The following is a 16,888-nucleotide window of genomic DNA, read 5'->3' as shown; positions in this document are numbered from 1 at the left end:
GGGAGGGAGAGAGGAGAGGAGGGGAGGGGAGAGGGAAAGAGGGGGGAGGGGGACGGAGAGGGGGAGGGGATTGGAGAGGGAGAGGGAGGGGAGAGGGAGGGGGAGAGGGAGAGGGAGAGGGAGAGGGAGAGGGAGGGGGAGGGGGAGGGGGAGGGGGAGAGGGAGGGGGAGAGGGAGAGATCATTGGAAAGTAGTAGGTGAATGAAAGCCTTGTGCTATCAACTCATTGCATATTAGAGGATGTCAAATTAAACACCTTTCAGCTGACAAATTTCCAAGCTTATTTTACTTGGTAACCAATTTCAGCATTACACTTCACCATCTTCAGGCCCCTGAGCAACGTGTAGGAAGAATCTACGTCAGTTGGGTCTAAACGAAGGCAAGCAATACTGGTCCTTGTTTAGATCCAACCAAGGTAGATTCTTCCCACACGTCAGTCAGGAGCCTGAAGATGGCATAGCGTAACACTGTAACTGGTAGCAAAATAAAATAAGGTCGGAAATTTGACAGCTGAAAGTTGTTTAATTTGACATTCTCAATCGAACAACCGAGTCCCGCAACCATCTCTAAAAAGATGGACATACTGAGTATTGCATATTTAGTTTCATGTTAAGTATAAATGTACTCTAAGAAATAAGATATTTTAAAACCTTTTTTCGTGCTGCTATTTTTGTGTCCGAATTTGATTCAAATTATCTACACTACTGGCCATTAAAATTGCTACACCATGAAGACGATGTGCTACAGACAAGAAATTTAACCAACAGAAGAAGATACTGTGATATGCAAATGATTAGCTTATCAGAGCATTCACACAAGGTTGGCACTGGTGGCGACACCTACAACGTGCTGACATGATAAAAGTTTCCAACCGATTTCTCATACACAAACAGCGGTTGACCAGCGTTGCCTGGTGAAACGTTGTTTTCATGCCTCGTGTAAGGAGGAGAAATGCGTACCATCACATTTCCGACTTTGATAAACGTCGGATTGTAGCCTATCGCAATTGCAGTTTATCGTATTGAAACATTGCTGGTCGCGTTGGTCGAGATTCCCACGTCTCGATCCCTAAGTCAACAGATGGGGACGTTTGCAAGACAACAACCATCTGCATGCACAGTTCGACGACGTTTGCAACAGCACGGACTATCAGCTCGGAGACCATGGCTGCAGTTACCCTTGACACTGCATCACAGACAGGAGCACCTGCGATGGTGTACTAAATGACTAACCAGGGTGCATGAATGGCAAAACGTCATTTTTTCATATGAATCCAGGTTCTGTTTACAGCATCATGATGGTCGCATTCGTGTTTTGCCACATCACAGTGAACGTACATTGGAAGCATGTATTCGTAATCGCCATACTGGCATATGACTCGGTGTGATGGTATGGGGTGCCATCTGTTACGCGTCTCGGTCACCTCTTGTTCGCATTGATGGCAGTGGACATTACATTTCAGATGTGTTATAACCCATGGCTCTACCCTTCATTCAATCCTTGCGAAAACCTACATTTCAGCCGGTAATGCACGACCACATGTTGCAGGTCCTGTACGGGCCTTTCTGGATACAGAAAATGTTCGACTGCTGCCCTGGCCAGCACATTCTCCAGCTCTCTCACCAATTGAAAATGTCTGGTCAATGGTGGCCGAGCAACTGGCTCGTCACAATAAGCCAGTCACTACTCTTGATGAACTGTGGTATCGTGTTGAAGCTGCATGGGCAGCTGTACCTGTACACGCCATCCAAGCTCTGTTTGACTCAATGCCAATGCAAACCAAGACCATTATTATGGCCAATTGTGGTTGTTCTGGGTACTGAGTTCTCAGGATCTATGCACCCAAATTGCGTGAAAATGTAATCACATCTCAGTTCTAGTATAATATATTTGTCCAATGCATACACGTTTATCATCTGCATTTCTTCTTGCTGTAGCAATTTTAATGGCCAGTAGTGTAGCATTATTAACATGCATTGGATAATGAAATAAACTTTTCTTTGTGGTTAAAACTATGGTCAGTTTGAAAAGTTTTCTAGAACACAGTTTTTTTGCAAAATCAGGTCAAAACTATTGAATTTTTGATCTTTTTACAAAATGTTCAACTATGCATTTCATTTATTAATTCTGAAAGTGGTACACACCTGTAGTGCATACTGCTGATAGGTGTAGCAGAATGATGTTACTGCTTCGTGCAGCCCAAGGGAGACTGCTCCTTGCTACTATGCACTGTCCCACGAACCACCCTCTTACAGTTACATCACTTTAGATGTAGTTGCCATGATGATGTTTGCCATTTCTTAACACACAGTATTTTAGATTTTCTCAGTGTACTATCATTTTGAAATATTCTTGTTTATTCAGCTGAGTGGTATCTTGCAGATGGTGTGACAATCTGCAAGCTGACTCTTTACCACCTTCAGATTGTCCTTATGACAGGTTGCCTTCCACTGGCCACCACAGATAAATCACCTACTGATGGTCATGGGTCTGTAAATGTCTGGGACTGCCTGCACTGGGAGGGCGGAGAAGTAGTGCCTCATTGGGGCACAAGCAGCAATTCTTACTGACCCTGTGCTGCTGACACCAGGCTCGTGACATTGCTGATGTGAAGGAGATGGGTTTCGTAGTGTGGTCTTAGCTCTTCAGATGGTGTGGCATGAGTGATCTTTCCACTAGTTGCAATTGTGCTTTGAGCATGCTGAAGGCTAGTACTAAGCCTTAATTGGTTTTGAATCGATCTTTATTGCTGCATTTGCCATATAGCAATATCTCTACAGATTCTTTTAAGGCACCATCCCAGAATACGTCAATCTATTGCAACAATTTAGTGCTGTCATAATTAACAAAGTCTTTATAGCACACTCAATCTGGTGGCTGTCCTAACTGTTCTTAAAGGAAAATGTTTGTAGGTGCATCAACTCTGCTGCTAAAGTCTACTGGTCGGAAATTCAGCATGCTATAAACCAAAGAAACCTACTATGCCACAGCTTGCAGAGGAGGAAGGAAAACCTTTTGCGACATTGTCTACCCCTTACATCTGGAACATCTTGATGAACATTGGAAGAATAATTTAGAAATATAATGTTGCGTATGTATTTTGCTCATCATATATGACACCTGGGACTCCAGATACCAGGAGTTGACAACAACCCATGGCAGTGGAGAAAAAGGTGTGTAGAGCAAAGTGTTACAAGGATAACGACTAACTAACAAATCAGCTGTCACAGAATACTGCATCTCTGAAGGACATATCATGAATTATGATGACACAAAGTTGTTGCAACAGACAAATACATTCTGGGACTGTATCTTATGATAATTTGTATAGAACAGTACATAAAGAGAGCATTTTCCATCTACATGAGGACTGAGACCCAAGTGTTTAGTTTGCTCATAGCAGATATCATTTCATACAGATGCCCCTAAGTCACATTAGTTGTGCCCTGAGCTCAGCAGTGGCTGCAAAGAAACTGAGGACTATGACTTGTGCTCCAATGACACACTTCTCCCTCGATTTTTCCAGTGGAGCTGTGCCACGGCATGCAGGCCCATGACCAACAGCAGCAGGAAGGTGATATAAATGGACTGTGCCCAGCAAAAAACGGTTGGTCCTCAGATTAGATTAGATTAGTTTTCCGTTACATAGATCCGTGTTGAGGAGATCCTCGTGGATATAGAACAGCCTGAGGAAGGTAACAAATCAGGGTGCTGAAATATTGCACCATCTGGACAACGGCACTAAGGTCATTACGTAACAACACTTAAAAACAATTTATGACTATGTTTTTTTAAACAGTTTCATCAAGTATTTGTGCCAGAACTAAATTTAAAAATATTACCATTTTACAGATATGATAATACAAACCTATCAAGACTCAGCGCGCAGTCTGCGTATTTAGACTTCGCAGACAAATTTCTTTAGGAATGGAACAACAGTTCTAGGTGAGATGTGAAATGAATTCTGAATAATATCATGTGTAATGGCATGACGATAAGCAACACTGAATGTTTTCGGAGGATCTCACTTTCATCATCATCTCAGCCTTTTCCCACGTCATGTGGGGTCGGCATTGCTTTGCTGGATCCTTCTCTTCCATAAATGCCTATCCAGTGCTTTCTCTCTTAGCCATCCTTTAACCTGTAGGTCCCCTGCCACCTTGTCTTCCCATCTCAGTTTCAGTCTTCCTCTTCTCCTTCATCCTTTGATTTCTAGGTCTTCAACTCTTCTCCCCATGTAGTACTCCCCTCTTCTTTGAACATATCCATACCACCTTAGCCTACTTTTTTGGATCTTCTTCCCTATGGGCCCCACTATCACTGTTCCCCTGATGTACTCATTCCTTAGTCTATCCTTTCGTGTCACCCCACTCATCCACCTTAACAATTTCATTTCTACAACTTTCATCTTTTTCTCTCAGTCTTTTGTAATTGGCCAAGTTTCTGCGCTGTAGAGCATCACAGGTCTCAGAACAGACTTGTAAAGCTTTCCTTTCATTCTACAGCTAACCTTCTTATCACACACTACTCCACTCTGGAATACTTCACAGGATCTCACTTTAATAAGGCTTAAAATAGTAGTTGGAAAGTCTACCAAAGTTTTATACAGAATTTATAATTTATATAATGATATGAAGTAACATCATCATTTGTTATCAATAAATTCAGCTGTGATACTTTCCAGAACACTTTTTAACTTGAGTAGAGCAACTAAGTGTATTACTGCAATTCCACTTCAGCAAATCTTGCAGAACAAAGCAGCAAGGGTACATCCAAACACACATTGATCAGAGTGCTTAAATCTTCTACACAACAAAGCACAACAGATCAGAGTACACTAGAATAGGACAGAAACTGCTGCTACTATAATCTGCCTATTTAGAAGACATGGTGCTAATTAAACTTATATTTTGCAAGAATTTCCATGTATTAAATGTGAACATGACAATACGTAACATTTCAAGAGTACAACCCACTGAAAGAAAGTATGGAGTAAAATTAAATGTCAGAACAGAAGCTAATGAAACTTAAGATCCTTCGACAACCCTCCTTTCCATAAAAATTATATGTAACTTTGACAAGAATTTAAGTGAAATGGTTAGGATATTTTCCGAAGAATTTGGTTTATACATGGTGTTTCAATGATGACAAAGGTGACAATAATACATGCCTTGAATAATGGTGGTGAAATGTAACTGTATCAATTTGAGATGGAAACTCTGGTCCAGAAGTGACTGAGTGTAACATTAAAAGCAAAAAAATAAATAAAAATCAAATTTACTCTTGCTCTCTCAAGAATGGTAAAAAGTCCAAGTAGATGCAATAATTTTATTTCTCTGTGGTACTTACAGAAGGAGATACATCTAGAACAGCTATTCAAAGTGACATCCTCCAACTTCTATGCAAGCTTGACATTATGCCAACACATTCAAACAACGGCACACACAGCAAGAATTCTTGCCTGATCCTTTTCAATCTTGACAGGTACTTAATCCACAAGACTTTTCACATGACCCTAAAAGAACTAGGGTAATATCACGTGCATATTTGAAGCATAAAACATAATCTCACTCTTTCTATCCAAGGAACATCTGACACAACTCTTCCAGAGCATGATGTTCACAATGAGTTGGGATCCATCATGTAATAACATATGTGCACAGTCAACAAGCTGTTTTTCTTTAATGTGGGGAATATTTCACACAGAAGAGGGAAACAAGTAGATATGGGCCTATTATCCAATCACTGAAGATATGTATTCATTATAGAGTGGGTATTCTCAATGGCTGAGTTGTCCCACTACACGTGTGACATTGTAATTTTAGACTCATCACAGAATTATGGAAAAGTATTCTGAAATTATATAGTAGAAGAACTACACTACATCAACTTCATAAACAGATAATTGAAAGCAAAAAAGGGAGGTTCAAAGTATTTGAAATCCATAGTACAAAGTTGCTGCAAATTTAATTACACACAAAATTGATAATGAAGAAATGAAGAGTAAAATAAGTGAAGAAAGACACCTAAGATAAAGCTTTACCAAAATAAGTGACACAGATAGAAAATAACCTAAGTTTCTCTGAAACAGGTGTAAAATAACTTACACATTTTATACAGGAGTTCTACAGTTTTCTTTAAGAAAAGTAAACAAAGAAATGAGATAAATCAGACTAATTGTAAGAAAACATTCATGGTTAGATTTATGGAGATAATTTGGAGCATTACATCCACTCACTGACTGGAACCTTTCACTGTTAATGTACTAATTTATAACCAATCTCCATTTAAATATTCTAAACCACAATACAATACACTGATGGGAGAAAAATAAATAAAGGTTAAATAGTAAAGAATGATTACTAAGGATTACTATATTAATCACACAAACAAAGTTGACACTTGGTGCAGTGGCTGATGGGAGCGACTGTAAATGGGAAATGCCTTTATGGTCGCTCCCATCAGCCACAGCGCCGAGCGTCAACTTTGTTTGTGCGTTCAGTACATCAAAACATTCATTGAAATACTTACCCTGAAATTGTCACAGTTTGCATCATACTGTGAGACACCTTTCGTTGCATCAGCTGTATGGTGGTCTGCTAACATCGTTGGAGTAGTGGGTGGTGTAAAAGAACGTTCTGATGATACAGATGTTCTAGCCAAACGGCGTTTCTTCAGCGGTGTTACGTAATCTTGAGAAGGTGGTGAGTCTGTAAAAGCATTTTCTCACTTTAGACCAACATTTGTTATCTTTTGTACTATACACCCATTTATTTTCAAAATATAATCTGCTGTTTCCGGTGAGTATCTGATGCAGTTAACAAGTGGGGTAGGTTTAAGACCCAAGCTGAGAAGAGGCACCAGGTATGCTCATGTGTTGTATACAGGCTTCATCTCAATTGGTAGTGAAAACTTATATGTGTAAATGTAATACAACACTACAAGGAAAAATGTTCCAATAAACATAGGTCCTCAAATGAACCATTTGTGAAATGCTTTTGAATGTGTGATAACGAACCATCAAAGACTTCATACTGAAACACTGTCCAGATTAGTATAATGTATTTGAAATTAAAAAAAAACTTTTCAGTTGATCCTCATATAATAGGGTTCACATTTCACCCGAAGCCTACCTTAAAGTAAAATAAAATACTGGTGCAGCACTTTAAATGGTAAAATTTATTGTACACCTGTCAAAAGAGATGTTCCCTGTGTCATCCTCGCATTTGGTTGCAGTATGCACTAGTCTCTGCAGTGAGTTACCAATTCTGACCAACGTCCAGCAGATCACCTCACAACTTGACAAGACCAAACAATTTGTTGCTCCAGTTCTTTAACTTTGTCAATGGGAGTGCTGCATTCCTGACTTCTGAGATAAGCCCAGACAGAAAAATATGGAAGACAGGTCAGGAGAAACTGGAGACCAAGGTACAGGCCCTGTTTGAACTATCCACCTTGCAACATTCTAGTGTGTTCGATGTCATCTTCCATCATCAGCAAAACATGCCTGTGTTCGATTATGCATACATCGCATCCCCCAAAGCTGCACAAGATATGGTAGGATGTGGGTGAAATCTGAACCCAATTAAATGGGGACTTAACTAAAACATTAACATTTAATAACACTTCCCCTAAAAGAAAGTGAAGCATGAAGAAGACATGACTGGATGTCAAAGTAACTTTGAGTGTACACACACACACACACACACACACACACACACACACACACACACATCAGCTATTACGTAAATTATTAGAGCGGCAATTCTCTGTGGCACTAGAATGGCCTCCAGAGGGCATTAGTATTGTTCATGTGTTTCATGTTGTTACAAGGTCTGGAAAGGTATATAAGGAGTTTGAATAGTGTCGGATGTGGAGTGATCACTGTAAAGGACATGGAGATGCTGCATACTCATGTGAGACAGCATTATCAGTATCTGACAGTGTCTGTAAGCAGCCTCATTGTGGGTCTCCATTTGAATGGCTGGTTGAATCATGCAATATCCATATTTCTGGGGCATTCGGATGCAAAAGTGGCCCGATGGTGTACGGCATGAGAATGTAAGGGCACACAACTTGTTGTCAAGATCATCTGAACAATTAGCATTTGATCACCGAAAGGGAACCACTGTTGTATTGTGCACAATACACACAGTAAACCATGCATGTCTGTGCCTGCCATCCACAAACAAGTAATGGCCTCCCTGCAACATTCTGTCTCATTCTGCACGATTGGTCAGTTGCCCCTAGTGAGAATTCATTTAGTTTACGAATACAAAAAAACCTGTAACTTTAGGGCTCAGTTATGTATGATTTAAAGTACCTGTAAAATTACCACTAAAATAACTGGAAAATATCGATAAAATGACGTAAATATGATATAAAACATATGTAAACAGAATTACAGGATGAACTAGAGCAATGAAAAACTTTAAAGGAGAATAAAACTGAAATTAAAAAATAATGATAAATTTAAAAATTGTGTGTTTTTCCTTAAGAAATCTCGTTTGTTGAAGATGTGCAAAATTGTTATATATCCGCCTTACAGCTATTGCCTACGAAGTATCTTTATTTTTATTTCTAGACCCACATGTCGTAGAAATTAACAACAGCAAGTGAGGCAACAATGGGAATAATCAGATGAACCAGCAGTTTGCTGTTAACTTTTACAAATGCATTCTTGAGTAACATTTAAGCGTTTTTCCTGAAGGCACGCCCATTGTTCGTTCTTTACATATTAAAAGAATCAGTTGTGTCAAAAAGGGATGTTACAAATGTAAAAAAAAAGATTTCTTCCTTGAAAAATAATCTACGATACAGTATCTATATGACGAAAAATACAAAATTAAAGATAGATATCTATAGCCAGAATATTTGAGATTTTAGTAACTGTAACAATGCATATCTGATAAGGAAAGACCGTTTACAAACTCTGGGCATTACTAATAAGCTATAATAAAATAAAGCGAATCTGCTGATCGACAAACTACTACTTGTGTACGTTGTCCCATTAAGAATGGTACCCATGGTGAGAGTTCAATCTCGAAAATGTTGACTGATAGGGTACCAAAATGTCACTTTCTCTTTTCCCACCTCAGTAGGTACAAACCTCTTCATAAACCTCAACTGGCAACACAATACAGTTGCACAACAAAACACACTCGGCAAAATTTTATTCTTTCAAATTTCAATTAATGGTTAACAACTGTCAGATGCTAATTTAAATTAGTGTATTGTATTACGTTGCTTTTCGTTTGCTGAAGAAGTGTTTGAGGGCACTGTGTGGCCACTAATATCGCTACTTGTATGTAGAAGTAGGCAATATTCATCATTGGAACTACTGTCAACGAACGTGATCTAGCAGGGTGTGGCGTGAGCTACCTTCATTTCTGGAACGTTCTAGATGAGTCTTGCTATGTTCTAATAGGAACATATTGCATAAATATTTCCACATCCATCGCAAGAAACCGCTCAAATCTCAAAGTCGCTGGCTTGCGGTATAATGGACACCGCACTGTTTCATTGTTGAACCAAAACCCTGCCCTCCCTTCCACCACTGTGATACGATTGTTTTATGCATTACATGACTTACCTTTAAGAGGAAAAACAAATTCAAATGCTGTATTTGATGATTTGTCACAATTTAGAGTGCAGTCAGGTGACGAAACATTGCGGAAACATTTTGAGGGTGCACCTAAAAATGCTACCTATGCTTTTCATAGAACCCAAAATGATTTAATTGATGTATGCGCCAAAGTACTAAGAAATGATTTGATTAATACCATCAATAACAGCAAATCATTTTCAGTTTTGGCAGACGAAACAATGGATACTGCAGGCACAGAACAACTTTCTCTTTCTGCACGTTATTTTGACCTTGCAACTAATGTTGTCAGAGAAGACTTCCTTGGATTTACACCATTAGCAAGATTAGATGCAAAACGTATCTCCAACACAATAATATCTACTTTATCTGCTTGGGTTTTAAATCTAGATCAGATGGTAGGACAAGGCTATGACGGGTGCAGTACAATGGCCGGTAAAATTGGCAGAGTACAAAAGATAATTGCTGAGAAATATCCCAAGGCTCCCTTCTATCATTGTGCTAGCCATAGACTTAATTTAGTTTTGAATGATTTGAACACCTTGCCAAAAGTTAGAAATGCCATTGGTACTATCAAAGAAGGAATTTCTTTTTTCCAGGGGAGCATGCAAAGGAAAGTCCTGGTTGGGAACCTTCAAAAACTGTGTGTGACACGCTGGTCTGAGAAGCATAAGTCTATAAGGAAATTTAATTATAAGTTTTTAGAAATTGTTGAAGCATTAGCAATTTTACATAAAGAAGGAGATCATGAAACTAGGCAGAAAGCCTGGCAACTTTACTGCACACTTACTTCTCCAACATTTATTGTTACATTAAAAGTCATAGCAAAATATTCGGCCAAACTAGAGCCTGTCACCAATATCCTACAATCAGTAAACATTAACTTGTTAGAAGTTTCAGAACACATTCAAGGAATTGTAAAAATGTTATTGGATGACAGAGAAAATGCAGAAGCCGAATTTGAAATGACAATGAACAGTGCTGAAAGCAGCTATAGAGCACTTGGAATAAATCACTGGCATTCGACAACCGCAAGTTGTTGCACAACAAATACATCGTTCAAATCATCCATCAGTTTCTTTCGCTGAGTACTACAGAAAATCTCTCTTTATTCCATATTTGGATTCTCTAGTCCAGTCCTTGTAAGAACAGTTTTCAGAAGAAAACAAGGCATCTTTGGAGATTTTCTGCTTGCACCCAGAGGTAATGAAATCCCAAAGCAACCCAAATATGAAAATGATAATAAATATCAAAAGATTTTATGGTGATCTTTTAGATAACTTCACTGAAGAAGCACGGACATGGATCAATACGTGGAAACGCGATAAAACACCTGAAGGAGATATTGCTGAATTAAGTCTAACTGATCTACTGGACAAAGTCAAATTCTTGCCCGCCACAGCTTCAGCCTTGAAGATAGCCCTTAGCTTACCGGCAACCACCTGCTCTGCGGAAAGATCGATCAGGTACTTAATTACCACAGTAACACTTTTCTGATTGTAATTACTTAATTAGAAAGACTTTGAAACAATTTCTTAAGTCAGATTAAACATTTCTTCTAATTATTTTTCAATCTTGTTTGAAACATTATCACAATAGAGTAATTGAAGAAGGCTACGCTGTATAAATTAGCATAGGCCTACGTCATGTTTGTTTGCAGCACTCTCAGGCGCGTGAAAACGTGGCTAAGAACTACCATGGCAGATAATCGACTCAGTTGTTTGTGTATGGTGTCAGTTCATCGTGACATAAAATCAGAGGAGGAGTCCTTTATCAAAAAAGTGGTAGATAGTTATGGGAAGGACCCGAGACGAATTCAATTTCTGTTTAAGTAATGCAAGTATGTGAGTAGTCAAGTTTTGCACATTATTAATAACAGAACCGATTTCTACGATCGTATGCCTTCTTTTGTTCTTAATATTAAATTTACAACACTATTTCAAACTACATTAAAATGTTTGTAACAATAAAAGTCACATCATCCTTACAACCGAAGTTCACAAAATTTGTTAAGACATGAATGTGTTATGGGTTGCGGAAATTATTGTGTACATTTAGTTTTTACTTTACAAAATAGAAAGTAAGGCCCTGTTTTCTTTTTTTTCTTTCACTTATCAGGGGACTAACAGAGAAAAGAGTAAATAGCAAGAAAATGTATTAAGGCAGGCGAAAATGAACGATTTATTCTTACTTAAAAAGAGAAAATAATTTATTTTTACCTATTTAACAATCTGAAATTGTTGTTATTTATTTTAAGCACCTAGTAACATCTCTCAGCAGGGGTGCACTTACTGACATGGTACTGTGCCTAAAAATGTGCATTTACAAGAGCAATTCAGAATATTCCCACAACATTAACTCTTAAAATGAGACACCTTAACAGCAAATGTGTGAGAAACAGCGAATTCATCTAAAACCTATGTGGCTGACACTAGGGCGTCTGCCTGTAAGAATATAGCATAGGACACGAATCTAAACTTTGCAGAGCTGCCAAATTTTATTCGGAAATGCATTTCCAGTTTTATATGTCTCCTCTCTACAACCATGTGGAGTCGCCAAAATGGGACAAGTTTGAAACATTTGCCAGTTGCCATTTACTTCAGTATTGCAAGCGAGGGTTCGCCATTAACCACCCAGGCATTTGATCGATATGGCATATTGTAGAGAGCTGGTAACTAATAAGTGACTGATGATTAATGAGACAATGATGGCTTGTTTGTGATAGTTTGATAATGACTTAAAAATGAGTGGTCTCAATCCCTTAGGAGTCACAAGGGCCACCTGTGTTTCTAGGCTTCGCTCCTATAATATATCCCAGATGTGCCAGTTTCCAAACATACAGGAAATATAAAAACTGATTTTCAGTGTCTTGAAGGCCTCATCACACACAACGTTGCAGTCTGCCTGTGTGGGTCAGGCAGGGCGGATGACCGGGTGAAGGAACACTGCACAGGCAAAAGCGGTTGCTGCTGCGTCAGCTGTCACACCGTGGAAATGGACGTAACCTCATCACATAGCAGCCTGCACATGTAGTGTGGTATCAAAGATCTGGCTCGCACCGTTGCTGTCAAATGCGCCAGCAAATGCAAACAGCCGCTACGGGCTGCTGCGAATCTGTCTGTGTTGAAACTTGATGTCAGCCGGTGCGGCGAGCCGACCAGAATCGCGTTCTGTGTGACCGACATCTATATACAACAACGATGTGACCTGGCCGTTGCTGTTGCTGTTCGAGGCCACAGGTCAGACTGCAAGGCCGCGCTCTTTCTGACCAGGTCTTTAAGGCCGGTTGCACTCACAGCTGATATTTTCCGCCAGGTCAATTGACCGTCACCACCGCATGAGTCAGCAGATTAAAGGAAATGTACTTTCATCATCAAACACATTCATTTAATTTTAATGTGTTACGTAAATTATTCATTGTTTTTAAACGTACAGTTTTGTTTGAAATGAACAGATAGTAAAATCTAAGTATTGTTATACTGTCGAATAATGAAAAGGAGAAGGAAAAAACGAATAATTTGGGATCATCATCCAATTAATTTAGGAAGAGGGGAGGATGGAGCTTTCTAAACATTGTTTGAAGGGAAGGATGACAAGATATCCTTCAGTTACTTCCGAATGTCGATTTTCAATAGCAGGAAAACAAGTAGTTCAGAGAGAAAAAGCTTAGGACAGGACCAAACGAAAATGGCGGCAAAATGTACAGTCTGCTAATATAAAAACAGGTTTTACTACAGTTATAATGTTAGTTTTTTATGTTCATAACTCTGACATGGTACTAAAAGTGCATCAGTATTTCTAAATTGCATATAAGGGGAAAACATCTGGCTTACCATGAAACGACAAATGCTCTTCAGGGAACAATAGTAATTCAGTAAGCATATTAGAATGCATAGGCCTATTCCAAAATAGAGCCGTATCACATGAAAGAATTGTTGTTAGTTAGTACACTATGCAGCTGCAGAACACTATTGTTAAGTGCATAAAAGAAGCTTTCACACTAATGTAAGTGAATTTGACCAGGTTTACACAGTTGAGTGTAGTGAACTGGTCCCCCCCCCCCCCCTCTCTCTCTTCCCAAACTGTTAATTTAAATCCAACTGCGTTCACTGCATGTGCAGTGTTTTTAAGCACTTAAACAATTATTAGTGGTAAGAAAAAAGGGAAACATTCCACGTGGGAAAAATATATCTAAAAACAAAGGTGATGTAACTTAACAAACGAAAGCGTTGGTATGTTGATAGACACACAAACGCATGCACAAAATTCAAGCTTTCACAACCCACGGTTGCTTCATCAGGAAAGAGGGAAGGAGAGGGAAAGACGTAAGGATGTGGGTTTTAAGGGAGAGGGTAAGGAGTCATTCCAATCCCCGGAGTGGAAAGTTTTACCTTAGGGGGAAACAAGGACAGGTATACTCACTCTCTCTCTCTCTCTCTCTCTCTCTCTCTCTCTCTCTCTCTCTCTCTCACACACACACACACACACACACACACACACACACACACACACACACACACACATCCACATATCCATCTGCCTATGGTGAAAATTTTTTGCACCTACTGAGGGGGGAGAAAAAAAAAAAAAAAAAAAAACCCTGCAGGTACCCCTAGGTTGTATATGGATATAAAATCTTGACACACTACACAATTTCATCGAGGAATTGGTACACTACCAAAAGATGCTTTGCTTCTTTATGAACATAAAATGGGAGATTTGCATAACCAGTGTCACAGCTCTTACGACGACATGAATCACAAATCCTGTATGGAGCTGTTAACGCCTCTCTGGGTTTTAAGACAGTCATCTGATGCATGGATTATAGTGAAAGTATCAACCAGTGTAGGGAGCTTGAGATAAAGGATGATTACAGATCAATTGCCCATTGATGACAAGGTCATTAAATGAGGAGCACAGGCTCCTGTAGGGGAAGGAAATCAGCTATGCCCTTTCAAAGCAACCATCCTGCAATTGTTTAAGAATTTTTGGGAATTCATGGAAAATCTAAATCTGGAATGTTGGTTGGAGATTCGAACTACTGTCCTCCCAAATATGAGTCTATACCCGGGCCGCTGAAACATTGCACTTGATGTTTGCGTATGAAGTTGGCAGCGTAACAGAGTAACAAGTGAAGAACGATAGGCGCTAGGCGTTCAGCGTGGGGCGCCAGCCAATCACAGCGCAGTGAGCACTGCTGTTACTCACGTGCTGTGACGTCAAAGTTCCTGCGTTGCCGGCTTTGTTTAGTGCATGTGTATACAACGTGAGTTGTGTGTTGTTTACCGCGTGTTTTCGTTGTACTGTGTGCTATATCGTTGTGACTTTTGTTACGTTGTGAGTTTACGTACTTGGAAAATGCCACCGAAAAGACTTCGTTCACCTAGTGACAATCCTTTGCGTCGAGGGGTGCCACTAAACAGCCAGGCACTGGAGTTGCTACGCAGAACTCGTGAGTTTTACGAGCAGGAGAAAAACTACGTAAGCATTCATGGACAGCCATCAATTCCTGCCGACAAAGTGGTGGAACGTACGTCGAAAACTCTTGGTATTAGTGCAAGAACGGTAGTAAGTAAGGGAGTATTACTACAAAACTTGGAAGATACTGAAGTGAGCCGTAATGATTCCGAGCTGTCTGGATCAAATAATACATTTTTATCAACCCCGGGAAAGAAGAAAAAGCGGCGAAGTCCTGTCACAGATTTAGATTCTTTCCAGACTGATGCAGTTCGTAGGCATGTTTATGCTTACTACAGCAGAAAAGAGTATCCGACTGTAGCTAAGTTATTAATCTCTTTAAAAGAAAGTGAACTCTTCAGGGGTGGTAAAACATCACTAAAAATTGTGCTAAAAAATATGGGTTTCCGTTACAAAACGCTAGACGGACGCAAAGTACTGTTAGAGAGGGCACATATTGTTACCGCTCGTAGCATTTTCTTGCACAAAATTGTGGGCAGAGACATTCATTCCATAATTTGGCTAGACGAAACGTGGGTTAATGCCGGGGAAGCTGTCAGTAAATGTTGGACGGATAACACACCCAGCAGTAGCGGCCATCAGCCGACGGGAAGAGGAGCTAGATTAATTGTGGTCCATGCAGGCTCCTCCAGTGGTTTTGTCCCTGACGCACTTTTAGTTTTTAGATCCAAAAAGACTGGTGATTACCATGAAGATATGGATCACGCACGATTTGTTGAGTGGTTCAGGAACCTTTTAAAACAATTTCCTGTCCCTACAACAATTGTAATGGACAATGCTCCATATCATTCGGTGATACAGAACAAAGCCCCAACTACAAATGATCGGAAAGAAGTTATGGTGCAGTGGTTACAGGATCGAAATATTGCAGCGGATATGGGTATGACAAAGGTTCTGTTATATTCTCTTGTTAAAGAAAATAAGCCTACGACACCCACATACGTAGTAGACGAAATTGCCAAGGAGCAGGGTCATACTGTAATAAGGCTGCCACCATATCACTGCCATTTCAACCCTATTGAGTTAGTATGGAGTGACGTAAAAATGTATGTAAGGAACAACAACAAGTCCTTTACAATAACAGAGGTGGAAAAGCTGTTGCGTGAAGCTCTTGTGACTGTGGATGCAGCCTCATGGAGAAAAAAAAGTAGAGCGCGTCGAGAAGCTTATACGAGCAGCACAGACAATAGAAGGCATTATCAGTGGCCATGAACAATTAATGATTTGTCTTGCCGATGACGACGGTTTTAGCGATGAATCGGACAACAGTGACGATGGCGAGCTGGATGGAATTGCGCCATTATCGCTGTAAATTGGTGAGTGAAAAAATTCTAATATTGGTTATTTATTGCAATCTCGGTTATTATTTATTTTGTAAACTACGTACATTATTGATTTTAAAGTACCAGTCGTCAGATGCTTGTTTTTTGTATTTCTTTGCTCCGTTATCGAAAGGGTGCGCATTGTTATGCTTTTACATGCATTATTATACGGTTGTTTACTTCCTGTCATTGTAGTACAACTAAAAACGAGTTTTTATATACATTGTAATTGCTCAATCGCTTGCATTTACGAGACGGGACGGAAAACTGTATCGTCTGCTGTGTGTATAGAGGCTGCTATTGCAACATCGCTATTACAGTATAGCCAACCTAACTAGACAAAAAGCAAACTGTCAAGTGCAATGTTTCGCCGGCGGGGGTATAGTGTCTCTTGGTGGTGGTTTTGGTGTATGATCATCTGTGTCAAATTCTGAAATAGTGCACACAGTTTGCTCAGGAGGGTACAGTTTCTAGTAATTTCCAC

General features: G+C 39.6%; 1 protein-coding gene across 4 annotated transcripts in view; it reads right to left on the bottom strand.

The window, feature by feature from the left end:
- The window catches only part of LOC126297385 (uncharacterized), a 305,076-nt gene that overhangs the window by 33,179 nt on the left and 255,009 nt on the right, over positions 1 to 16,888 (bottom strand). For all 4 annotated transcript variants that reach the window (XM_049988116.1, XM_049988117.1, XM_049988118.1 and 1 more), the window contains one exon: positions 6,532 to 6,710. In XM_049988116.1, coding sequence (XP_049844073.1) covers positions 6,532 to 6,710 — 179 coding nt within the window. The remainder of the gene's footprint in view (positions 1 to 6,531; positions 6,711 to 16,888) is intronic.

This window comes from Schistocerca gregaria, chromosome X (assembly GCF_023897955.1).
Source record: "Schistocerca gregaria isolate iqSchGreg1 chromosome X, iqSchGreg1.2, whole genome shotgun sequence".
NCBI lineage: Eukaryota > Metazoa > Arthropoda > Insecta > Orthoptera > Acrididae > Schistocerca > Schistocerca gregaria.
Note: the sequence above shows the minus strand (reverse complement) of the source record. Positions and strands in the feature narration are given on the sequence as shown.